The sequence below is a fragment of the Molossus molossus genome, unplaced genomic scaffold, assembly GCF_014108415.1.
Source record: "Molossus molossus isolate mMolMol1 unplaced genomic scaffold, mMolMol1.p scaffold_m16_p_15, whole genome shotgun sequence".
In the NCBI taxonomy this organism is placed as follows: domain Eukaryota; kingdom Metazoa; phylum Chordata; class Mammalia; order Chiroptera; family Molossidae; genus Molossus; species Molossus molossus.
In genome coordinates this window covers 1,448,326-1,475,004 of record NW_023425350.1, presented here as the reverse complement: position 1 = coordinate 1,475,004, position 26,679 = coordinate 1,448,326, and the positions used below count along the sequence as shown (strand labels likewise).

At 55.4% G+C, this 26,679-nt stretch overlaps 1 protein-coding gene across 1 annotated transcript; it reads right to left on the bottom strand.

Annotated features, from left to right (window-relative positions):
* Window positions 1-6,464: 6,464 nt before the first annotated feature.
* Window positions 6,465-26,411, bottom strand: ALLC (allantoicase). Its single transcript, XM_036263525.1, has 11 exons — window positions 26,322-26,411; window positions 25,344-25,394; window positions 23,874-23,961; window positions 22,816-22,941; window positions 21,739-21,818; window positions 19,208-19,340; window positions 13,755-13,910; window positions 13,313-13,386; window positions 11,806-11,914; window positions 7,277-7,401; window positions 6,465-6,671 (listed from the first exon to the last, which is right to left on the bottom strand). Exons 1-11 carry the CDS (start codon window positions 26,409-26,411, stop codon window positions 6,465-6,467), a joined length of 1,239 nt encoding a protein of 412 aa, XP_036119418.1.
* Between the last annotated feature and the right edge of the window lie 268 nt (window positions 26,412-26,679).

Sequence of the window (26,679 nt, the reverse complement as noted above, 5' to 3'; positions counted from 1 at the left end):
CCCCAGCACAGCCTCGCGTCCCGTCGGTATTTCCGCGGCTGAGCTTGTTCACCAGCGGATTTCCCTGCAACGCTCTCACGGAGCTCGGAGGACGCGGCTCCTGCCCTGGAGCCGACCCCGGTGTCCAGGAAGGTGTGTGACACGAACGTGCGTGTGGAGACCGGTGCGGAGGAGGCTTTGACTCGGTCCCGGACGTTGGACGGGGACCGAGAACTGCAGCCTCCCCCGTCTGGGAGGGAAGACACAGGCCCTGAGCTGCCGGCCGCTCCGGAGCTGGGTGAGGACAGGGACGCGAATCTGCTCAGCTTCAACAGGCGGGAACGCGGGAGCCGCCGGTCCCTGCTGTCCCAGCCGCCAGCCGCCAGCCGCCAGCCGCCAGCCACCCTTGGCCACTTACATTTAAAGTCGTTAAAAGTAAATAAAATTAAACATTCCGTTTCTCCATCTTCTGGACCTGGGTAGGAAGAGGGACCAGGTGGCCGTCACCCGAGGATCACTCTCTCCAGGAGGGATGGGCAGGACGTCAGCCAGGGACAAACAGTGACCCGGAGCTCTGTGCAGGTGCCCTGGTGTGGCTGAGCAGTTTCCCAGCCCTGGAGAGTGGGGGCCCCGCACCTCACGAACGGTGACATGAATGAGACCGTCGCTGTGGCTGGAAACAGTGACCCCGGGGCTCTGCACCCCCTTCCACCCTGTGCCTCCTCTCACTGCTTCTACTCCTGGCAGCCGGACCCCCACACCCGGCCCACACCTGGCCCCTGGGGCAGCCGTGGGCGCGGCTGAGTGAAGGCTGGTGACTGGCTGAGCCTCGGACTCAGCACCCACCGGAAGTTAGAGCCTTTTTGACATAAACACCAGCATCTGATCGAGTGTTTAAACCGGACCGAAACCAACGGTGAAACCGTCCACCCAGCAGCTCTCCCCGCCGGAGCCGGGTCATCACCACACTCACTTGGCAAAGAGTTCTAGCGTCAGGGCTTGGGGCACAACACCTGTCCTCTGAGGTACCCACACTCCCTTGTCACCAGAACTAGGGGATCGGGGTGACTGAGTTCCGCAGCGATTGGAAAAGCAAACTCAGTATGTCGCTAAGTGAGCCGAGAGGGCTTTTCTACGCTGAATGTTGGGGTGAAACTGACGGGAACACAGCTCATCGTGTGGGAGCCACCGAGACAAACACACTGAAGGGAACAGCATAAAATACAGCCGCAGCTCGCGAGCGGACGCGATTTATCCCCCGTCACAGCACGCGGGGTCACAGGGAAGACGTGTGTCGCTGCTCCGTTATTTATCGCCGCTGGGCTCAGCCACAGGAGACCGGCTGCGGCGTCTGCATCCCAGACCATTTGTTTTCTGCTTTCATCACTAATCATTCCTGCAGCCAGACACCGGAGCCACGGAAACGCAGAGATGCCCAGCCTGGCTGCTCCGAGTCCGAAGACGGGCTGCCGAGTGAGCGCGTAAACAACTAGCGTAGTACCTGGATCCCAGCGTCTCCCTGAGAGCAGAACTAGCCAGAAGGCCCGTGTGAGGAACGTGGAGCAGAGATGTGAGGGAGAGAACGTCCTGAACAGGGGGAGACTGTCGGAGTGACACTCAGCGCCACAGGCCAACCCACGGCCACTCAGATCCAGAAAGAAGGTGACGAAGCCTAAGAGAGGGGCATCACGCGAGAGCACAGTGGCTGAGACCCTCCCGGAACCAATGAAGCCACCACCCCGGGGACGCAGAGAATCTGATCAGCCTGCACTGACACAGAATTCACACCGCAGCACTTGACTTCGAAGAGGATGGTCCTAAATAGCCAAAAGGATAAAATATTGCTTCTTTGTTTTTTTAAGTGAATAATGATAGCAGCTGTTTCCTCCGCCACCTCTAAGTTGGGAGACAGTGGGAAATACCTTTTATGGCCTGAAGGACACTGTCACCCAGGGTCCGAGAGCTGATAAAAATACACGTCCTGGGTACAGGAGGGAGGACATCCCCCCCTGGTCAACCCTCCACAAAAATAAAATGGACAGAATGAAAACCTTTTTTGGAAACAGAAGGCATCAAACAAGACAGGAGGGATAACCAGACTGCATCCAGGAAAGAAAGAAAACCCGAAGATATGTGCCTACACCCGGGGACACCTTGGCCCATGGGGTATTGTCGGCTGGGGACAGACAGATGAGGAGTCGAGGTGCACCTGTCCTGGCCTCTTGTGGCCAGCAGGCAAGAACTCGTCAGCCCACGATGGTTTCTAGAGACCGACCCCTCACTGGGCGCTGGGACCCGCTGCGCTGCCCTTGGGAAGGGTCAGCATCCTGGCTCCAATCCGTCCCGATGACCCACATCATCCCACACTCTGAGCTGTGTCACAGTAGTCACCGCCGCTGAGGACACAGAAATCCACGTCGGCGAAGGGCGGTATCGTCCTGGGCTTCACATTGTTTCTAAAAGTCAGGGTTTTATTTTATTTTTTATTTTTTTTATCCTCACCCGAGGACATTTTTCCATTTTTTGTTCAGGTAGAGTGGGAGGGAGAGAGAGGAACAGAGAGAGAGAGAGAAACATCGATGTGAAAGGGACACATCGAGTGGCTGCCACCCGCACAACCGACCAGGGCCGGGGACAAACTGCAACCGAGGTACATGCCCCTAGCGGGAACCGAACCCGGGTCTCTCTGGACCACAGGCCGACGCTCTAACCGCTGAACCAAACCGGCCAGGGCTAAAAGTCAGGGTTTTAAAAGTAATGTCCAGCACACCGTCAAGGAGAACTAGGCAAATGGAAAGGGGAGACAGTATAACAAAGCCGTCAGTAACAACAAAGCCGGGGTCACTCAGCCTGGGAGTCCCGCTGCGAGGTCTCCTGTGGACAGGCTCACACGACAGGGCTGCAGCCTCCTGCCGAGGCCACGGGAGTAACTAGAAGCGCACACCCAGGTGGGCATTTGCACGAGCATCTCTGAGCCAGGCCCGCTCAGCGCGGCAGCTCTGGAACCCCTGATCACAAAACTGTGCGATGACACACGCTGTCGTCAGCCAAGAAGCCTGGTAGGAACTGGTGATGCAGCAGCGATAACTAATCCACCCTCCTAGGGGGAATCTCGCCCCCACACACCAGGAGATGGTGAAAGAACGTTTGAAACAGTGTTGCTTATTTTAGCATAAAATTAAAAACAACCCAAATTATCCATCGACAGATTGGATAAATAAACCGGTACATTAATCAATGAAATAATACATAGCCATAAAAATGAATGACCTGCATGCTAGTAACATAGATGAGTCTCACGTGTATATAACTGTGTGAAAACGCAAGTGACAGAAAAATAGCTGCAGGATAATTGCACTTATATAAAGTCGGCAGACATAAAACATTGAAGAATCTACCTTCCGAGGACAGATAATGATGAAAATATGGTTGTTACAAAAGCCGCAATTGCGGTTACCTGTGGGGGTGACGGCGGAGGGTGTGAAGAAGGGTCATTCTCTTTCCCGCAGTCCAGTCTGTGGTTTACACAGCAATTCGCTTTAGTACTGTTTGTTAAACTACACAAAGAATTGTATACACTCTTCTGCATACACTAAATCTCACCATAGGACAGATGGGTTTGGCAGCGATGTGCAGAACGCTAATCTCACCTTTGGAAGGCAGACGAGGTGGAGGTGAGGCTGAGGCAGGCCAGGACTTCAGCAGGACTGAGAAACACATTTCCCTGCCTCGAGGAGCCTCCCCTGGGGTCCTGCACGGGGACGGAATCAGACTGTGCTCCGCCAAAGCAGTGACACTTCCTCCCGCGTGGCTCCTTCTCTGTGTCTCTCATGTCCCACACGAGGCAGCCCGCAGCCAGTGCGGCTCCCTGTGGCTCCCCTCCAGGAAGACCTGGCAGCTACTCGATGAAGAACCGCACGACTGCCCGGCCGGTGCGGCTCAGTGGACGGGGCGTCGTCCAGGGACTGAGAGGTCCAGGTTCGATTCCCGGTCAGGACACCTGCCCTGGTTGCAGGCTCGATTCCCCACTAGGGGGCGTGCAGGAGGCGGCCGATCGATGCTTCTCTCTCACATCGATCAGCGGTTCTCAACCTTCCTGATGCCGCCACCCTTTAATACAGTTCCCCATGTTGTGGTGACCCCCAACCATAACATTACTTTTGTTGCTACTTCATAACTGTAATTTTGCGCCCTGGCCGGTTTGGCTCAGCGGTTAGAGCGTTGGCCTGCGGTCCTGAGAGACCCGGGTTCGGTTCCCGCTAAGGGCACGTACCTCGGTTGCAGTTTGTCCCCGGCCCTGGTTGGTCGTGCGGGTGGCAGCCACTCGATGTGTCCCTTCACGTCGATGTTTCTCTCTCTCTCCCTTCCTCTCTCTCCCTCCCACTCTATCTGTACAAAAAATGGAAAAATATCCTCGGGTGAGCATAACTGTAATTTTGCTACTGTTATGAATCGCCATCAGAAATATGTGTTTTCCAATCCTCTTAGGTGACCCCTGTGAAAGGGTCATTCAGCCCCCATAGATGACATAGATGTTTCTATCTCTCTCTCTCCTCCTCTCTCTCTAAAAAAATCAATAAAAACATTTTTTGTGGGGGAAGAACTGCAAGACTGAGATTCAGGGTGCAAAGCAATGTGTCCAGTGACAGTGACCGAGGGTTAGAGCAGTTACCTGGAGCCCAAGGCACCCCGGGAGGGTCAGCAGACCTGCCGAGCAGGAAGACCTCCTGGGAGCAGCACCTGCTCAGGCTAAACCACGGAGAGCAGAGTCGGCATTGTGGGGGCGGCACCTAGGACAACCGCGCGCTCAAGGCGGCCAGTCTCCACGCCCACCTCCTGCAGTGGCCCTGGCGTTGACACAAGCTCTCCCGGCAGGACAGGATGTCGTCCTGGCTGCTGTCCTGACCTCGGCACAGGGGAGGGAGTCCTGAGCCCTTCCCAGCCCTCACCCACCTGGTCCCACCCGTGTGCTCCCTGGAGTTGCTCAAAGTGCTCTCGGGCCCTGGCCGCCTGTGGGCGTGTACAGAAGCCCCGACGGCACCCACACCTGCTCCATCAGCTGCCCCAGCAGCACCGCGAAGGTGGCCACATGGCGCCCACCAGCACACGGGGCCACACATGCCCGTGGCCAGCCAGGCACAGTCTGCTCGGTGCACCAGGCAGCCGGGGCACAGGAGCAGGACTGACCCTGCCCAGGTCCAGCGCTCCTGCCTGTGTTGATGCCACCCTGGCGATTGTGACTGCTGCCTTCTGCTGGGGGCGGGGACGGCCAAGCCAGACAGGTGAGGGGACCGAGAGCCCGGGCAGGTGAGGGGTCCGAGAGCCCACAAAGGAGTCAGAACTGCGCTGTCTCAGGAATGGGAGGTGCAGAGAAGCCAAGTGCCCTCCTCTGCAGAAGCTGGCGGGGACAGTGGGGGGCAGGGGCACCAGGAGCATCCCCACCACCCAAACCTGGTGGTCCTGGGGGGCCTGAGCCTTCAGAGCCTCCGTGTCCTCATCTCAGCAACAGGGACTTGACCACGGCAGCCGACCCAGGGTCCCCGCCTCGGGGTGGGCATCCTGCCTTCCACCTGGGGAGAAGGTGTCTGGGTCATCACCCGGGCACAGGGGCGGAGCGGGTGACTCCTCACTCCAGCGCGGGTGTCGGGAAGGTTGGCACCCAGAGTGTGTCTCCATCTGGGGAAGGAAAGTTCCAGAACACGTGCATCCTTGGGACAGTCAGTCCCTGGTCTGGATAAAGACAGGCCAGTCCTTTGAGCTGTGACAAGAAATGATTTAGAAACACATCTCTTTTTTTTGCCATTTTTATTCATTTATTTTTGTTACAGATGTTTCTCCTTTCCCCCCTAGACACTCTCCTCCCTACCCCCCCACCCCCAGCATTGTTGTCTATGTCCATTCGTCACGCGTATATGCACATAAGTTCTTTGGTTTATCTCGTCCCTCCCCCACCCCTCCTCTGAGGTTTGTCAGTCTGAACCGTACTCCCTTCTGTCTCTCTGGGTCTGTTTTGTTCATCAGCCCATCTTGTTCGTTGTATTCCACAGATAAGTGAGATCATGTGATAGTCGTCCTTCTCTGACTGGCTTATTTCGCTTAGGATAATGCTCTCCAGGTCCCTCCACGTCGTCTCAAAGGGTAAGAGATCTGTCTTAGAAGCACGTCTCAAACTTTCAAAGACAACAGGCTCTGTCTCACGGGCTGGATCCACACACGACAAACATGAACGTCCAGTATCCTCTAAAGAATGTCGCCCTGAGCGATCGCACCCGCAGCTACAGACGACTCTGAACCCGCCCCCCACCCCATGGCAACATTCAGTGCGGATACCAGGGTGCGTGACCACTTTATTGAATCGCCAGGAATCCTACTGATCTGAAAATGATTAATTGCCAGAAACTTGTTAAGGTTCGGGGGTTGAAAATGCTTCAGAAGAAGAATGCAACTCGGTCATTGTGTGGCCAGAACACGGCAGCTCCGTGGAGTTACAGGTTGGACCTGAACCCGGCCTTCACTGAGAACCTCATCATGGGCTTGTCCCGGGGCCGCAGGAGGCAGATGGAGCTGGGGAACCCCTTCAGGCGCAGGCGGCTGACGCCCCCGTCCGGGCAGATGGTGAGCCTCGCGTGGGTGACCACGTCCTGGAGCTCCAGGGTGAGGCTGTCGAGCACGTGACTTCTGTGGGGAGACAGCTGCAAGAGAGGTGGCGGGGGCCCTTGAAACCGCCAGAGGGGCCGACTGGCCAGCTCCACCCGCCGGCTTGGGGTCGGGATCCTGAAAAACTACGCGTTACCCACTGATAACGACTTGGCGCCCCGCAGACACCTGCTGGTAGGGAAAGGACACCCAGACAACACTGACATGATACCCAGACCCCCCAACGACTGTGGTGTGAAGAGCTCACTAAGTGGGCAAACTGATAAGAAGAAGAAGTGACATGGTGTCCGGGGCTGTCCCCATCCTTACGAGGGAGCAGCCCTCACCTTCTGCTCTCGCCCACAGGGACCCTCCCAGTCAATGACAGCAGACACTCGGCACCTCGGCCTCCGCCCCGCAGGTGGACACACCGCCACAGCTTTCAACAAGCTCGCCACACTTTCTAGAAAGTTAACGTGATGCAGAAACTTTTCCCCATCGGCATTCTTTGCACATGATACTTGCAACAAAATTTCCTAGGTAGGTGTGCACCAGCAGGAGAAGCGGAGCCCTTCGTGTCGGATACACGTGCAGACACGGTGGAGAGGCTCCTCGTGTCCCGTTACCGCGAGTGTGGGTGCGGGCCCTGGCGTCCCCGCACCTGCGTGACAGGGAGCAGCGCTTTCCACCTGTGGCCGGGCAGGTCCCACTTCTGCCTGATCATGTCCTCCTCCTCCTGGGTGGTCAGGATGCAGCCGTCCAGGCTACAGCTGGCGGGAGAGTTGCCTGTGGAGCAGAATGGAGAGTGACTGGCCCCCGCCCTCTGCACGCCGCACTGCCTGGTTCCTGGGATAGCGGGCATTTTAACTCGGACCCAGAGCCCAGCGACGCAAATCATTGTTTTCTCAGCAGCAGGGGAGGCCCCAAGCGTGATCGAGGAGGAACGGACCGGGGTGTGATGGGCTGGATAGCCCCCGACACGGATGATGTTTGTCCACCTGACTTGGAGGGCAGGACGCGTCGGACAAGCTCCCGGGTTGCAGCGATGGGATCACGCGCAACTGCTCTGTGGCTCACCTGACATCATCACAAAGCAGGAAAGTCGTCCTTGCGGCGGCGTCTCGTCACGTGACAAGGAAAAGAAGGAATACTGTGCTGAGCTCGCCGTGCCGCGCGCCTGTCCAACACCTGGCTTTGAGGGTCCCTGAGTGCTCTCTAGGTGTGAACGTGCCATCCTGGCTTCTCCTCTGAAATGTCATCGGAATCATGTCCCCGGGGAGGGGGGAGGACCTGGTGGAAGGTCCCACACCCTGAGAGCTTCTGGAGGGTTCCCCAGACTTTCAGACCCACCGGAGGGTTTGCTGACAAGAACCACCCGACAACAAGAGGCTACTTGTTGTTCTCATGCCTCCTGGGGGCTCATCTCTCAAACCAGTGGTCTCCAAGGTGGCAAGCACACCCCGGGGCACGCACCCAACCCACAGGGTGCGGGAGAAAACAGAGCGCATTTTCCTGTTGCTTTCCTGTGTCCACGTGTACATACAATATATGCAGGGGTGGGCAAAAGTAGGTTTACAGTTGCACTGTGACTTCTTTTGAGTCAATAAAGCCATTGTGCTCATCATGACCGGCATGCCCTTTTCCACACGAACAACTGCAAACCTACTTTTGCCCACCCCGATATGTTAAGTTTTGGGTGTTTGATGGATGCGGACCCTGCGTGCTCCCAGGTTCCCGGGACTGTCTCACTGTGATGCAGACATCCCATGGGGACCCCAGCATTATATTCGTGATGCACTATGGTTTGCAGAGCCTGGTCTCATGAAGTTACTCGCTACCTGGTTGTAACTGAACTAGCCCTCGCGAAAATAAACAAGGCACTTGAAACTACGCGTGCAGAGAACCGTGGATTGAAGTCACGCCTGGAGATGCAGACACCCCCGCACCCCAGGTGACCTCTCTCCCGACCCGCCAGCAAAGCCCTGCGTCGGCCGCGTTGAAACTGAAGGCGATGACCGGCCGACAGAGAACACAGTCTTCCACGTTGCAGGAGGAAATGAGAGACACAAATTCACAGAAGGATACAGCGTGCTCACGGTTTGGAAAGAGTAACAGCGTTAAGATGATCCTACCACCCACAGCAACTTACAGGTGCAATTCCTATCAAAATACCAGTCGTTCTTCTCGGAACTAGAACAAATAACCCTGAAATGTACGTGGAATGACAAAAGACCCCGATCGGCCATAGCAATCTTAGAGAAGAAGAACAAAGTTGGTTGTATCCTGCGACCTGATAACCAACGACACTGCAAGGCCATAGTAATGAAAACAGCCCGGTTCTGGCATGAGAACGGGCACGTGGATCAGTGGAACAGAACAGAGAGCCCAGAGGTGCCCCCGGGCCCACATGGGAATTAATATGTGGCAGAGGAGGTAAAGATATACAATGGGGCGAAGACAGTCACTTCAGCAAGTGGTGCTGGGAAAACTGGACAGATACTTAAAAAAAAATGAAATTGGATGATTCTCTTACACCATATAAAAAATAAATTCAAAATGGGTTAAAGACCTACGTGTAAGGCTTGAAGCCATAAAACTCCTAGAAGAAAACACAAGGAGTAACCTATCCGGCATCAGTGTGAGGGCATCTTCTAGACACCCCTCGAGCATGGGGCACGGAAGGAAGAGAAAGAAACTAACAGGCCTCCGTCGGACTGAGAAGCTCTGCACGGTGAGGGAACCTTCAACAAAATGAAAAGACTACTGAGTGGGAGAACATACCCGCAAAGGATGCATCAAAGAAAGGGTTGATATCCAAAACACGTAAGAAACGCACACAACTTATAGCAAAAAAATAAACAGTCCGATCAAAAAACGGGCCGAGGACATGAAAAGACAAAAGAAGACATACAGATGCCAACCGACATGAAAAGACGCCCAACGTCACTAGTCACCAGGGAAAGGCAACTCAAAACCACAAGGAGCTACCGCCTCACCGGTCAGAACGGTTATTATCAAAAAGTCAGCAAGTAACGTGTGTTGGTGAGAAGATGGAGAGACGGGAGCACTTGAGCACTGCTGGTGGGACTACAGACTGGCATGGCCACGTGGGAAACAGTATGGAAATTCCTCCAGAAACTGAAAGGATATACACCCTACAACCCAGCAATTCCCCCCTCCTGGGTATTTATCCAAAGAAAATAAACACACAAATTCAAAAAGATACTTGCACCCCCTATGTTCAATGCAGCATTATTTACTAGAGCCAAAATAGAAAAGCAACCTATGTATCTGTCAATAGACTAGTAGATGAAGAAGATGTGGTACATCTATGTGATGGAATATTATGCAGCAATAAAAAAGAAAGAAATCTTGCCTTTTGTGACAACACGGATAGATCTAGATAAGTCAGGCAGAGAAAGACAAATACCATATAATTTCACTTGTACGTGGAAGCTAAAAACAAAATAAGCAAAACAAAACAGAAACAGTCTCAGAAACAGAGACCAAAGGAATGGTTTCAGAAAGGGGGTAGGGAAGGGTGAAAAGGGGAAGGAGAATATAGTCAATAATACTGTGATGTTTATATGCTGACAGATTATTACTAGAATTAATGGGATGATCACATTGTAAGGAATAAAAATGTCAAATCACTGTACTGTACACCTGAAATTAATAGAACCAATAGAAGATTGTATACCAATTATATGTAAATAAAAATAAATTTAAAAAATTGTTTTGCCCAGAAGTGACACCAAAAATAAATAGTACAGTCTTCCAAAAACTAGTTACAATCAAGACTTCTTGAAATCATGAACTTTCACCACTACCATTGAAGGTGTCTCTCTTTAAGTATACATTGGGTCTTGATACGATTATTAACAATTAAGTAAAGACATTTAAAAATCAGGCATCCAGCCTGGCCGGTGTGGCTGAGTGGTTGAGTGTCAACCCATGCACCAAAAGGTTGCCAGTTCGATTTCCGGTCAGGGCACATGCCCAGGTTGTGGGCCCGATCCCCAGTGCGGAGCATGCAGGAGGCGGCCAATCCATGTTCTCGCTCATTGATGTTTCCATCTCTCTCTCTCTCTCTCTCTCTCCCCTCTCCCTTCCTCTCTAAAAATCAATAAAGAAAAAAAAATTTTTAATCAGGCATCCAAACTATAGATATAAACTGCCATCATTTTTTCAGAGATAACTAAACAATCATGAGACACAGCACTTATCAAACTCCTACCTAGCAGCTCTGGCCAGGGTGGCTCAGTTGGTTGGAGCATTGTCCCGCACACAAAACGGTTGTGGCTTTGATTCCCCGTCGGGGCACACGCCTAGGTTTTGGGTTTGATCCCCAGTTGGGGCACATATGTGAGGAAACAGATCAATGTTCCTCTCACATTTCAATGTTTTTCTCTCTCTCTCTCTCCCCACTCCTCTCTCAAAAATCAGTAAGAACAGCCCAGCCAGTGTGGCTCAGTGGTTTAGTGTCAACTCTGTACCAAGAGGTCGCTGGTTCGATTCTTGGTCAGGACATATGCCCAGGTCGTGGGCCCGATCCCCAGTGGGGGGCATGCAGGAGGCGGCCAATTGATGTTCTCTCATCAGTGTTTCTCTGTCTCTCTCTTCCTTTCCTCTCTCTCTAAAATCAATAAAGAAAAGATCAATAATAACATATCTTCAGTGATGATTAATAGTACATCTTTACCTAACAAATATAAAAGCTGAGTTACCTCTTTTGAACTTTCTTAAATAATGACACATGAACATATTTCATAAGAAAGCGGGTCTAGAAAATCAGGGGTGCTTGTCCCAATGGGTGTTTCACTGTGGCCGTGAACGGCTCCCTCGCCGCAAGGACCCAGCCTAGAGAAGAAACGGTCACCCCCAGCCACTGCTTAGCACCCTTCCCTGTAGGAAGAAGCCTCCGTAACCGGGGTGTTTCCCACGGCTCTTTCCGAATGGGACTCGGGGCCCTTGCAGCATTGTCGCCCCGTGAACTTGGGGCCAGTTCAGTTCTGACATTTTATAGACAGGAAACCAGAGTGCAAAGAAGTTAGAGTAACTCAGTCAGAGTTACACCGCAGGGAGCAGAAAAGCCAGGCCCAGAGCCCCGGTCCGAGCCCAGCCCCAGGAGCACGGGCTCTGCAACCCGCACGCCGACGAAAACGCCTTTCCTCGCGACTTTGCATTTACCTTTGAAATAGGTTGTATCGACTTCTATCTGCGTTATCACTCCGGGATGTGCCAGTCGGAAAACAGCCCATTCACAGCCGGGAATGAGGAGCTCACCGTCCCCATTAAGCTGGAATTCAAGGGGAACATGTCAGCCGCCAAGAACCAACCTGAGCCCGGCCGGTGGGGCTCGGCGGCTGAGCGTCAACCCTGCCCCAGGAGGTCACCAGTTTGAGTCCCGGTCAGGGCACATGCCCAGGTTGTGGGCCCGATGCCCAGTGAGGGGCGTGCAGGAGGTGGCCAATCCATGTTCTCTCTCACTGATGTCTCTCTCTCTCTCTCCCTCTCCCTTCCTTTCTCTCTAAAATCAATAATAATAGTAAAGAAACCAACCTGAAGCCAGCAAGTGAAAAATGCTGACATGCACTTCCGTTATTTCTCTCATCTCTTACTATAAACTGTGTTCTCTGGCCCGATTTATAAGTTACTTTTTGTGTCTGTTTCCTCTTCACTATCATCCCTGCAATGCCTCGTGCTAACTCAGGAGTCTATTGGGTAGCTGGCAATTTTCACAGATTTCCAATATGATGTCTGCGCCAGTTATAAATTCACGTAGAATGCCGTACAGGTGGGGGCCTCACCTAACCCAGCTCAGGAAACCTCTCATCAGTCTGTTCTGACCTTTCGAGTAGATACGTTCTCGGGCAAATTGAAACAAGGTGTACCATCTGCCTTCCAGCCCTGGTCGGCAGCGGGGAGTGTTCATGCACCTCTGTCTGGAGGCGTCGGGCGATGGGAAAACCAACCCGAGAGAGAAGTTGCCCTGCCTGGCTGTCGGTGGCATCTACAAGTTGGAAGGTGATTTTCTTCATTTGCTTTTGTCTGGATTTCCTTCTCTCTGATTAGTTACCAGGCAAGTGACACAGCTGAGCCGTCTCTAGGGTCCCTGGTCCGTCCCAAGCTCACACAAGTGGTCTCATCTATATTAATAGATATTAAACATGACCAAACTGGTTTTTTCTCCAGGTCTATCAATACATTTATTCTGGGTTTTATATCATTTTACTGTAAATCCTCTCTTTTTTTTCTTTTTTTCCTCTATTGATTTTAGAGAGAGAGGAAGGGAGAAGGAGAGAGAAACGGATGAGAGAACATCGATTGGCCGCCTCCTGCGTGCCCCCCACTGGGGATCAGGACAGAACCTGGGCGTGTGCCCTGACCGGGAATCGAACCAGCGACCCTCTGGTGCAGGGTCGACGCTCAGCCACTGAGCCACACCGGCCGGGCTCCTTTTGTTTCGTTATTAAAGAAACGTATTCAACAACGCAGCTGACTAGCTGGCGAGGACCAGCGTGTTTGGCCTGCTGGGTCTTTGCCCTGATGCTATAAGGAAGCAACAGGGAGGTCGGGAACGCGGGAAGTGATGACTCTTAGAACGACGCACGGAAGTTTCGACAGTACGAGTCTCCTTGCTGTGAAACGAGAAGCGCACTCTGTAGAGAGCTGTGAGCCTGCGGCCACCGCTCACCTCCAGGACGGGTGGCCTGTCGGGCCTCCTCGCAGTCTCCCAGCCGTCCGCCGCCGACCTCGGGGGGCCGACTCCTGCGGGAAAGAAACGGACACACTGCCTTCACCTTGGGCGAGAACGACTCCGCGGGGGGGTGAGCTCACGCGCCCCAGGCGGATGGCACTGCCGCTCGCCTTCACCGAAGTTCCGGTTTCAGCAGAGTCGCCGCAGCCGTAGGGTAAGTAAATCCCCCTCTTCCTTTTATACCAACTGCTAAAGCCAAAATTTTGAAGGAAAATTGCTGTTGACTTATTTCATATCATAAAGGCATCAAATCCTATATACGGACGATTCAGCTCATCCACGTCCATGCTTTGAGATGGCCCCTTCATAGCAGAGTGGGGTGCTTAATGCTGTGTGCAGACACCCCAGGTCAAAGCCAGCCCCTCGAGCACCCTCTCACCTATCATTTTGTTTGGGTGTCCGAAATGTGCATTACTAAATCCTACGCAGGCACCCCCATAGGCCATGGCCACCAGGTCGAGCGGCTCTTTGGGGTCAGCGGCCGTCCAGTCTTTGTGTCCAACACCGTACACCCTAAGACGTGCGATTCCACCATCTGAAAGAAGAGGTGCTTCAGTCACGTTTTAGTTGGAAAACTGGCTGTTTGTGGACTGTACACTACGAAAGCCCTTCACATTTAGCCGCTTCGTTGCTCAAATACACCAAGCGCGCTGGCCCCAGGGCCTTTGCACTTGCCATTCCTTTGTCCTGCGACAGCTTCTCCAGCTCTCCAAAGGCGCCCTTGTGCTGAGGGCTCCCCTTGAGTGTCATGGCCTCAGAAAGGCCTCCCTCGCACGCTCAAACGTCATCTCCTGGCCCCTGTCTGACTCCCCAGGCTGAGTTTATTATCTGCCCTGCATAGTTACACCATAGCCTAATCACAGTCTGAATTAGCTTGTTTTTTATTTAAGTCCCTGTGAATACGTCTCCCAAACACCAGAATATAAAGGCTTTGAGGCCAGGATCATTGCCTACGGTGTTCCCTCTGCATCCTCTCTACCTAGAACCAGTCCTGGCGTAGGCGGTGCTCTTTTTTTATTAGTAGTAAATCAACTCCAGGGAAGTCAAAGAAACAGTTGATTAATTTGCCATCAATATGTTCGATGCCAGAAATGAGCATTGCTAAATCCCACACATACTCACGCAAGAGCCGTATGTTGTCACTTTCACAGTGACACGTTATTTAGCAGTGCTGGTGAGAATACAGAAGTCAACACTCACAAAACCAAACAGCTACTGAGAACCACAGTAGCCAAAGTTCAGGTCCGCAGACCAGAAAATAGCTGCCAAGACCACCTCATAATATCTGGGTCTGTAAAGTGAATGTGTTTTATTTGTTTGAATATTATTTCCTAGAAGGTAGGAGCCAAGCTTTTTCCCCCCCCATAAAAACTCAAAATCACTATCAGAATATTCTACTGAAACCAAGCCTATATATTTTCACATAAAAAAATCTGGTGAAACTGAGTCATCTGAAACTCTCTCAGCAGAACAGTGGAAAGCTTGATATTTACAATAAATACAACCAGAGTACATTGACAGGAAACCCTAGAAAATACGTTAGAGGGAGTAACTTAGCAGGAGCTAGACTGCGGCGATCAATATGGGGTCTTCACACGCAGTGTATTACTTTAAAGCATGATAACCAGAAATACATGGCATCTAAATGAGGGCTAAGAGATCCCAGTGAAGCTGGTGAAAATTAGAAGAAACAACAAAACAAAACAAACAAACAAAGCCACTTAAAATCTTTGGAAAGAGCCCTAAGGGCATACAGTAAATGAAGCAACATTTATTCAAGAAAATCTACTAAAATTCAGGAAGGACAGGGATGTTCTAGTATTAGAACCAGGTCAACACCTTGGCTCCCTCAGCCCACTTCATTGAGGTGGTGACTTCACTCCAGACGGTGCAGCCAAAAACACGAGGTTCCCTCTCCCCCGGCTGCCAGCTGGGGGGCTTTCTGCCTGGGAGGGGCAGGGCGTCATTGTGTGTCATTCTGTGCCACCTGCCTGCTGCTAAGGTTAAGTTTCAGGTGAGCATGGTTGAAAAGAGGAGGCGCCTCTCTCACCCAGTCTCCGCTCACGGGAAGGGGCTCTGCCAAACCCACAGCCAGGCTGCGATGTTGGGGCCGTGATCCCCAGTGTCTCAGCTCACCGAGCAGAGGTTCCACACTAAGACAAAAGCCAGAAGGACCTGAGGCTACTGCCCCCTCCTCTGAGCACCCCGTCCTAATGCAGGGGTGTCACTGAGGAGAGTACACCATTGTCCCAGCTGCAGAGCCAGGGCTCAGGGATTTTTCCCAGGGGAAGAAGCAGGCACAGAACAGAGAGCTCCAAATTTCTCCCCAGTAAACTGAGTTCATGTTCACGGAATCTGGAGAAGCTCAAGCCGAGGGCGCCACCACGTGGAGACGGGGGGTTCACTAGAGAGCTAGGTGAACCATAAGACTGTAGCTCGACAGTGAGCCAGACAGGTGGCAGGGAAGAACAGAGGCAGCACTCAGACCAGTGCTTCTGGGATCATGGATTGGCCGCCTCCTGCATGCCCCCCGCTGGGGATCGGGCCCACAGCCTGGGCATGTGCCCTGACCGGGAATCGAACCGGCAACCTCCTGGTGCAGGGTCTTCGCTCACCCACTGAGCCACACTGGCGGGGCTTATAGGTCTGCTCTGTATAACAACGTCCCCAAAAAGAGGACAGGAAGTAGAGCTCTAGACGGGTGATGTTTCCCTTAAAAAGGAATAAAAATAAGCCCTGGCCAGTGTGGCTCAGCGGTTAGAGCACTGGCCTGCAGACCAGAGTCCAGGGTTCGATTCCAGTCAAGGGCACATGCCTCAGTTGTGGTTCGGTCCCGGGCCCTGGTCAGGGTTGTGCAGGAGGCAGCCAGTCGATGTGTGTGTGTGTGTGTGTGTGTGTGTGTGTGTGTGTCTCCCTCACACTCTATCTGAAGATGAATGAAAAAATATCCTCAGGTGAGGATTTAAAAAAATAAATAAAAATAAAATAGTGAAAACAATTATTAAAGAAATTAAAATGCAGAAATAAGCCCATGTGTCCTCTAGTTCACTAATGTTTGATGAGGGGCCAAAGGCACTCGCTTAGGAAAGAGGAGTCTCCGCAGTGGTCCTTGGACAGCTGGTGCCCACGTGTGAGAGGGTGAGGCTGAACCTTCACCTCCCGGCACATACACAACATTAACTCCAAATGATCAAAGACCTACATCTAGAATGATCAGTTCTTAAAAGAAAACAGGGGTTTTCCTCATGGCCTCGGATTTGACAGTGATTTCCTAGAAAGGCCTCCAAACGCGTACGCAGCAGCAAGGAGCGCACAGCTGAGCTCCATCGAAATTAGTTGTTGCTCCTCGAAAAACACCGTCCAGAGAGTGAAGACACCCCCAGAATGGGGGGACATGCTTGCACGAAAGACACCGTCCAGAGAGCGAAGACACCCCCAGAATGGGAGGACATGCTTGCACGAAAGACACCGTCCAGAGAGCGAAGACACCCCCAGAATGGGAGGACATGCTTGCACGAAAGACACCGTCCAGAGAGCGAAGACACCCCCAGAATGGGAGGACATGCTTGCACGAAAGACACCGTCCAGAGAGCGAAGACACCCCCAGAATGGGAGGACATGTTTGTACGAAAGACACCGTCCAGAGAGCGAAGACACCCCCAGAATGGGAGGACACGCTTGCACGAAAGACACCGTCCAGAGAGCGAAGACACCCCCAGAATGGGAGGACACGCTTGCACGAAAGACACCGTCCAGAGAGTGAAGACGCCCCCAGAATGGGAGGACATGCTTGCACGAAAGACACCGTCCAGAGAGTGAAGACACCCCCAGAATGGGAGGACACGCTTGCACGAAAGACACCGTCCAGAGAGCGAAGACACCCCCAGAATGGGAGGACATGCTTGCACGAAAGACACCGTCCAGAGAGTGAAGACACCCCCAGAATGGGAGGACACGCTTGCATGAAAGACACCGTCCAGAGAGCGAAGACACCCCCAGAATGGGAGGACACGCTTGCACGAAAGACACCGTCCAGAGAGCGAAGACACCCCCAGAATGGGAGGACACGCTTGCACGAAAGATACCGTCCAGAGAGCGAAGACACCCCCAGAATGGGAGGACATGCTTGCACGAACGACACTGTCCAGAGAGCGAAGACACCCCCAGAATGGGAGGACATGCTTGCACGAACGACACCGTCCAGAGAGCGAAGACACCCCCAGAATGGGAGGACATGCTTGCAAATCACATAGCTGGTAAAGGCTTTGTACTGAGAATACACAAAGAACTGTTATAACTCAGTAATTAAGGGCAAAGCCCCAATTTAAGAACAGGCAAAAGCTCTGGAGAGACATTTCCCCAAAGAAAACAGGCTAATTAAGCACCTGGAAAAGTGCTCCACGCCACTAGCCGTGAGGGAAATGCCAACAGTGCAGGAGACACGGCCTCACATCCGCCAGGACGGCTGTGACCCCGGAGCCCGGCCACGACCCGGGTTGGGGAGGGTGTGGAGGCGGAGCCCGCGGACACCACTGGCGGATGTGCACGGGCAGCCACTTTGGAAAAACAGCTGACACTTCCTCAAACAATCACAGAGTTCTCACAGGACCCGGCAGTTCTGGTCCTAGGCGCACACCCAAATGGAACGCGCCCACCCAGAGTCCGGCACGGGCACGCGTGGAGCAGCGTCGGTCCTGAGGGGCCAACCGGTAGAAACCATCCAAGCGTCTGCAGCCGCTGATGGCTGAGCAGTGTGGTCCATCCACACGATGAGATTTTATTCGGCCACGAGAAGGAGTGAAGTACGGACATGTGCGCAGCACGAAGAGCCTCGGACACATGCTGAGCCCGGACGCCAGTCACAAGCGACCACTTACAGGGAATGTGCGGAACAGTCAAACCTCTCGAGACAGAAAGCAGATGGACGGTTGCTTGGAGCTGGTGGAGATGAGGGTTGATTACTATCGGGTGTGGGATTTCTTTCTGTGGTGATAAAAATGTTCTCCAGGGCCTGGCCCGTGTGGCTCAGTGGACTAAGCGCCGTCCCGTGGACTGAGAGGTCCCGGTTCGATTCCTGGTCAGGGCACATGCCCAGGTTTGGGGCTCATCCCCAGTAGGGGGCGTGCAGGAGGCAGCAATGGATCTCTCTCTCCTTTCCTCTCTCTCTAAAAAATCAATAAAAACATATTTTTTTAAATGTCTAAAGTTAACTCTAGTGGTGGTTACACATATACTATATATTTATGCAGCCTTACACCTCATACTATAAACCATTGAACTGTACAGTTTAAATTGGTACAGGAAGTACCATAAAGCTGTTACAAAGTAAAATTAAATGAGGGTGTTTGGAGAGACCTCCGCAGCGGCTAGCACACCTGTGAAATTCTTAGGGGCCATCTAGCCTGATTTACTGGAGAGTTTCCGATAACTCCCTGTGGACAGGTGGGTTAAAACTAGAATTGTCCTAGGCAACAAAAAGAGCAAAGCGCAGCCCTAGGGGGCTGGCGATGTCAGTGACCAGGAAGGAAGGCGACTGCCTTTGACGTGTTTATTTTATTGTTTTATCCTCACCCGAGGACATTTTTCGATATTTTGTTCAGGTAGAGTGGGAGGGAGAGAGAGAGGGAGAAACATCGACGTGAAAGGGACACATCGCCGGGGACAAACTGCAACCGAGGTACGTGCCCTGAGCGGGAACCGAACCTGGGTCTCTCTGGACCGCAGGCCGACGCTCCAACCGCTGAGCCGAACCGGCCAGGGCGCCTTCCGTGTGTTAAACCTGCCAGAAAGGAGCCAGAGAAAGCGGCCTTGGCGACGGGTCGCTCATCTTACCTGGGAACATGTTGAGTCTCACGTGAGTCCACTTCTGCTGGGAATTAACCGGAAAATAATTGTGGCTGGAAGCAGGCTTCTCTGGTTTAAGCTCCGTCATAGGGACCAAGAGGTCCCAGTCGCTGGACCGCAGCTAGCAAGCAAGCACGGAACGTCATCAGTGCCGCAGGGACGCGGCTCCGTGCCCGGCGCCTGTGCGGGGAGCACGCTGGAGTGCCCCAACGACGGGACACGAATCAAACAGGAGTGACGCCGGCGGTGTGCTCAGTGCTGAGCGTCGACCCTGCACCCAGAGGTCGCCGGTTCAATTCCTGGTCAGGGCAGATGCCCAGGTTGTGGGCCCGATCCCAGTCGGGGGCGTGCAGGAGGCAGCCAATCGATGTTCTCTCTCATCGATGTTTCTATCTCTCTCTCCCTCTTTCTTCCTCTTTCTAAAATCAATAAAGAAAAAATTTTAAAAAAATAAATCAGTAATAAAGATCAGGTCCCAGGTTTAATAAACACCTGATCAACAAGCCCCTGGGTGACAGTGGCAGGGGGTGAGCTGGGGATGGGCAGGGGGTGGGCAGGGTGGGCTGGGGGTGGGCAGGGGGTGGGCAGGGAGGGCAGGGGGTGGGCAGGGGGTGGGAAGGGAGGGCAGGGGGTGGGAAGGGAGGGCTGGGGTGGGCAGGGGGTGGGCAGGGGGTAAGCAGGGTGGGCAAGGGGTGGGCAGGGAGGGCAGGGGGTGGGCAGGGGGTGGGCAGGGAGGGCAGGGGGTGGGCAGGGAGGGCAGGGGGTGAGCTGGGGATGGGCAGGGGGTGGGCAGGGAGGGCTGGGGTGAGCTGGGGATGGGCAGGGGGTGGGCAAGGGGTGGGCAGGAGGTGGCAGGGGATGGGAAGGGGGTGGGCAGGGGGTGGGCAGGGGCTGGACAGGGAGGGCTGGGGTGAGCTGGGGATGGGCAGGGGGTGGCAGGGGGTGGCAGGGGCTGGACAGGGGGTGGGCAGGGGGTGGGCAGGGGATGGGAAGGGGTTGGGCAGGGGGAGGGCAGGGGCTGGACAGAGAGGGCTGGGGTGAGCTGGGGATGGGCAGGGGGTGGCAGGGGGTGGCAGGGGCTGGACAGGGGGTGGGCAGGGGGTGGGCAGGGGCTGGACAGGGGGTGGGCAGGTGGAGGGCAGGGGCTGGACAGAGAGGGCTGGGGTGAGCTGGGGATGGGCAGGGGTTGGGCAGGGGGAGGGCAGGGGCTGGACAGAGAGGGCTGGGGTGAGCTGGGGATGGGCAGGGGGTGGCAGGGGGTGGCAGGGGCTGGACAGAGAGGGCTGGGGTGAGCTGGGGCTGGACAGGGGGTGGGCAGGGGGAGGGCAGGGGCTGGACAGAGAGGGCTGGGGTGAGCTGGGGATGGGCAGGGGGTGGCAGGGGGTGGGCAGGGAGGGCTGGGGATGCAGGAGCAGATCTGAGATTCATCCAGACGCCTTCACCTGAGGAGTCTCAGAAAGGAGCCCCCAGAATGGTGATGTGAACATCCCAGTAAAGGCCAGGGCTACAGCCGTGGACCAGAGGTCTGGGTGCCCTGCTTGGCCTGAACCCTGCAACGAGTTTCCCTAGATCAGCGCTTCTCTGACGGAACCCACTGGTGTGGCTGTTTGCTTCCTAGGCTGCTACAGGTCAACGCTTTGGTACAACACAGTATGAATTACTGGCTGGGCAAATAAACATTCAAAAGCAAGAATGTGCCAACACACAGTCCAAACTGGTCATTGTATGAAATTCATCAAGCATCAAGTGACTTTGTTAAATTACTATTAAAAGCCCTGGCCAGTTTGGTTCAGCGGTTAGAGCATCGGCCCACAGACCAAAGGGTCACAGGTTCCATTCTGGTCAAGAGCACGTACCTGGGATGCAGGTTTGTCCCCAGCCCCTGCCGGGCCATGAGAGAGGCCACCAATTAATGTGTGTCTCTCACATCGATGTTTCTCTCTCCCCCCTTCCCTCCCTTCTGCTCTCTGTAAAATGCGATGGAAAAATATCCTCTGATGAGGATTAACAAAAAAAAATTCCCATAAAAAGTATTTTACGCCCTGGCCAGTTTGGCTCAGCAGTCAGAGCATCAGCCCGCGGACTAAAGAGTCCCGGGTTCGGTTCCTGCTAAGGGCATGTACCTCGGTTGCAGTTTGTCCCCGACCCCGATTGGGGTCGTGTGGATGGCAACCATTCAATGTGTCTCTCTCACGTCAATGTTTCTCTCTCCCTCCTGCTCTATCTGAAGATAAATGCAAAAATGTCCTCGGGTAAGGATAAAAAAAAGTACTTTACTCTGTCAGTTTTGGCTTCTAGCTCAGAGGGGCGGCTGGCGCAGGTGGGTGGGCCCTGGAGGAGCACTCCCTAGACCGCATGGCCACGGCCTTCCCTCCAGCCACTGGCTGCACGAGCCACACACAAAACATCTGCACGTTCCCACGGGGCAGGTGCGTGCGTTGAGGCGTGGCCAGAGACACGGAGGACTCCCTGCTGTCCTCAGCGTCCCTGTCGCGACCCGGCCTTCGTGGGAGGCCTACCTCAGCGACAGCTTCCAACTCCTCGGGGGTGGCAGCCACGCCCATCCTGACCCCTCTTTGTGGGATTTCTGGTTCTTTACCTGCAGTTAGAGTGACCATTGGGGTTAGAGTTCACATAAAACCAGAAAGGACGTGCGTTCTTCAAGGGCTGTGTGCAAATGTTCATTTTGCCAAATAACACTGCTGGTCTTTCTCGAGTCGGAAATCAGAAGTTCCTGCTACCGGGAAGACTAACAGCCATTTCGGAAGCAGTGAGACACGTCTGGTGGGACGTGGGCTCGTCGAAATGGTGATATTTCCAAGTCAAGTCCGCCTTCCACAGCTGCATCACGACTCGGGTTTTCCGAAGTGGGCCGCTGGCGAGGGCGGTCCCGGGGTGCCCTGGCCCCAGGGGCGTCCCACAGGGATCCCTGGCGAGTCAGAAGTGGGAGCACTCCACTCCTGGACGAGGACAATGTCCTGCGTCATTTCCTGCTCGCAGGGTAACCTGTCTCCCTCAGCGGCCTGTGTCCAGGTCCCCCGCCGCCGTTCAGGAGCGGTGCCTCCGAGGTCACCGTGCTTTCAACAGAAACTGCCCCAGGGACGTGTCTGCACCCAAGTGACGGCCCGTGTGTCTGGGACCAGCACCAGCTCGTGCGGACGACGGAACGGGAAAGACGGGTGTCCTTCAGGAGCCCCGAGGACCCCGAGGGTCCAGCACCTGGCACACCGGGAGGAGCCCCAGGGGTGGGGCTGCTGCATCACTGAGGGGCTGTGCCCACGGCGGGCTCAGACCTCCTCCCCGTCGTCCAGCTGGCCCGGCGGCCTTGCCACCCTCCCCGCAACCTGCCCTCCACACCCCATGTGTCTCCAGTGAGGCCCAAAGAGTGTGAGCAATGTACACTGAACTCAGTCAAAGAACAGCGCTGAGCTAGCACCAAAACCACAGAGACGCTGCGGGAACGCGAGCTCGCGGCCGTGGTGGCCCAGTGGCCCTGACCAGCTGCTGAGCCTGTCTGGGCTGGACGCGCACGGTCAGGGGGCAGGGGAGCCTCGGGAGCCCACGCGCCACCCTGGGGCCAGGGGTTCTCCAGACACCTTCTTCCAGGTTTGCTGCTTGGATGGAGATTCGGGGAGCATAGTCTCCCGGGAAGTACGAAATGTCCACGTCGAAACCCCGGATGGTGCCCTGGACGCCCAGCTTGATGACGCACCAGTCGTGACCTGCGGACGCAGAGGGCCGGCCGTTGCTCAGAGCGGCTGCACCACGCAGGTTCAACTTTAACACGTGTGTTTGGTTTTTCAATCCTCACCCGAGGATATTTTTCCATTTATTTTCAGACCGAGTGGGAGGGGGAGAGAGAGAGGAACATCAACGTGAGAGAGACATACCAACTGGCTGCCTCCCGTGCCACCCCCACCAGGGCCAGGGACCCAACTGCAACTGAGGCACGTGCCCTTGAGTGGAATCGAACCCACGACTCTTTGGTCCTCGGGCCAACACTCTAACCGCTGAGCCGAACAGGCCAGGCTACAAGGTGCATTGTGATGGTAGCAATGAATCGAAGGAACACCTTCGGGTGAATGGAGAGCACAGTGGCCTCGGACAGGTCTGTCTGTTTCCAGGCTTAGTTGCAGTTCTGTGACCTGGGCTAAGGGGCATGTCTGTTTCCATAGCAACGAGATGGGGAGGAGACCGTGTCCTTCAGAGAGCAGCTGTGAAGACCAGATGTGGGGGCACGTGCTCCCCCTCCCCCCAGCGGCACACAGGACCAGGTCTCACCCCCCTTCCTGGAGGCTCTGAGCCCAGGTTCCCCAGGACATGGGAGGGCACAGAGCACCCGCGTTAAAACTGAGCCGTGGCCGGTGTGGCTCAGTTGGCTGGGCGTCATCCCTTCACCAAAAGGGCACCCGTTCGATTCCCCAGGGCACGTGCCCGGGTTGCAGCTCAATCCCCAGTGGGGGGCGTGCAGGAGGCAGCTGATCCATGTCTCTCTCACATCCATGTTTCTTTCTCTCTCTCCCTTCCTCTCTCTCTAAAAATCAATAAGAATATATTTTATTAACTAAAATAAAGTAACAACTGCCCCCCAACGCGCCTGGCCCAACAGCCCGTCTTGAACTTCCCGGTACCGAGCGAGTCATCGTCTTCTTACCTGGGGCTCTTCTTCGTCTGGTCTCCCAGCCGTCCGCCCATTTGCCGAACTCGGTATATTCGTCGTCTCCGCGGCGCGGGCTGTCACTCTGCAGCACAGACGCACGACAGGTCAGTGACAAACATCCGAGCGAGGGCCGGTGTCCCGGGGCATCGACCTCTGCCCTGGAGGAGGACAGGCCGCACTGGACGCTAGGGCTCCCCGTGGGCGTGGGCGTGGCTGCCTCCTTCCTGCCCCAGCCACCCAGGTGCCTCCCCTCCCCCTGCTGCCCTCGGAGGAGGTGCTGCCCTGAGGCCTCGGGGCACAGCACCACCACGGAGTGACAGCAAGTGCCCGGGCCCACGGGGGGCCGCGCCCACGCAGCCTGGAGCCTCCAGGAGGCCACAGGCAAGGAGAGAGAGCAGAGTCCCGGAGCCACCAGAAAAGACGAGCTGGTAAGAAGTCAACCAAGTGACTGGGCTAGTGCGGGTGATCAGGACCAGCTGAACCCTTGACCCAGCACCCTAGTCACTGGGGCCACCCAAGGAAAGGTGTGGACTGGAGTCGCTGGGACAAGGGGCTGAGCCCCCTCCTCGTCTGGAAGGGGGGCGGTCGCTGCCCCAGAAGGGGTGCCGTGACGCCGGATCCTCGTGGATCTGTGCACACTGACCCCCCAAAGACAGACATGGGTGAGTGGCAAAGGCTCTGACCTGTGCTGGCTGTGTGGTCTAGGACTAGTCTATCGACATCTCTGTCCCTCGTTTTGTGAGCGATTTCTCTGGGGAATAAGTTAATATGCACAAGATGCCCTCAGAGGGTCAGACTTCAACGTGCTGGGGACCTGGCCAGGTCCTGCCCCAAAGAGTGACCGTTGCACCAGAGTGACCGGATGGCCGGTGACCAAGGGGAGGACAGCGCGCTGCCCCAGCAGGGACCCTGGGTGCAGTCACACTCGCTGCATTAACTGTGCACCTCACGAGGACCCTCCCCCACCCGCAGGCATTAACTGTGCACCTCACGAGGACCCTCCCCCACCCGCAGGCATTAACTGTGCACCTCACGAAGACCCTCCCCCACCCGCAGGCATTAACTGTGCACCGCACGAGGACCCTCCCCCACCCGCAGGCGGACGGCCTCAGGGCTCCTGCAGAGTTTCCCGGGCAGTGTTGTCTATCTACAGTAAACGTGCCCCAGGCTCTATCATGAGGCAGGTAAACATCTTCCCATAAATGCAAGCCGGGTGCCCCTTTCCTCCCCACGCAGCTTCTGCTCCACGTTGGAGGAGCCACAGCGAGGGGCTCGGTCACCCCCACAAAGCAATGCGGCCCCCAGTCCCACGTCAGGTCCCCACAGCATCTGCTGCGCCTCATCCTTCTGCCGACGCTGCTCACACGCCCACCTGGGCTCGCAGCCCGTGACCCGCCGACTGCGGGACATTCCCGCCACTGCCCACCAGCACCGCACCGCAGTCAGGACGCCCACTGGCAGTACCTTTATGAGGTTCTCCGCGGGAGCGAAGAAGTCGTCCGTTGCAAACAAAATCTGGGCAGATAAAGAAAGAAAGAAGATAAAATAACAGAAGTTAAACCCACTTTACGTCCTTCCCTGGTGAACATTAGGAATCTTCCCTCCGGCCCTCTCTTCTTACTCCCCTTTCCCACTGGGCGGAGGCGGAAGCACCTTCTCGCCCTCTGGGGGAGCTGAGCAGGGGCCTCCCCTCCAGGGTCGGGACAGAGGACTCCGCAGGCCTGTGCGGGTCCCTGGCGGGCGGCTGGGAGCCCGGCCCACAGCGGACAGTGTGAGTGAGGCCGTGAGCTCCGAACCACACCGAGAAATCGGGTGAGATGGGCTTTTCCAAGTGAGACGGGCCGCTGGGCACCCGTCTAACCGAGGCCCAGTGACAGCGGCAGCCCAGAGGGGCCAGTGCACAGGTCTGAGCCCACAGGCAGGCGAGGACCTGCGGCCTGGGGTGGACCTGCCCGAGAGTAAGTCGGCGACACACAGGTGAGTGGACCATTGGGTCCGTTCCTGCTCCAGGTCCCTCGGGCTCCGCAGGGACACCCGCAGGGGCACCTGGGGCCTTTCCTGCTTCTCCAGGCTCGTGCTCCCACACCCCACAAACACCTGGAATGTTCCAGAAACACTCAACCCTCCCAGCACCCTCTGTCTGAAACACGCCCCTTCTCTGCCTTGCCAGCTCCCTCCCCTGGCTGAGCATCGCTCACCTGGAGAGCTCTTCCCGCCTGCCCCACCCACCCAGGTGCCCGCAGTGGAGCTGAGGGCTCCCACGGAGGGCCTGGAGCCAGCTCTCCTCCGGACTTCACATCATTCCCGCAGGGTGCCAGTGTCGGATACAGCACTGCGGGCACCTCCTCCCCGTGCCCAACTCTGCGCCTCGTCCCCGTGCCCACCGCTGCGCCTTGTCCCACGGCTGCACTCCACCTTGTTCCTGCCACGAGACCCCCTTACCTTGCCTCCCACGGACTCCGATGCCATGTCGATCAGCTGGGTGAAGTCCGGAGACCTGGCCAGCTTCCCCTCCCTGGGCAAGTCAGCCATAGCTCCTGCCGAGGACAAAGGCGGGTCACGCTCGGGCTGTGTGGGCGGCCGGGCTCCCAAACCCGGGTCTGAGGGGTGCAAACAGCACCCACGCTGTCCGCGGGATGTGGCAGGTGCCTCCCACCCTGCGATCCCTCCAGGAGGAATTAAAGGCGACTCTGCACAGACACTGAGCGGGAGCAAATGGGGTCAGGGTGTCCCTCAAACGTAAAGAATGAAACCTACAGACCCGCTGCCACACCCACAAGTGTTAGAAAGGGAACAGCTT

Bases quoted from the DNA above. Each gene is read 5' to 3' on its own strand.
- ALLC (XM_036263525.1), bottom strand. From the start codon at position 26,411: ATGGCTGACTTGCCCAGGGAGGGGAAGCTGGCCAGGTCTCCGGACTTC. The intron at 25,395-26,321 runs GTAAGGGGGTCT...TTATCTGCCCAG, and splicing joins CGGAGTCCGTGGGAGGCAAG to ATTTTGTTTGCAACGGACGA. The intron at 6,672-7,276 runs GTGCGGGGACGC...CCTCTCTTGCAG, and splicing joins CGCTGCTCCCTGTCACGCAG to CTGTCTCCCCACAGAAGTCA.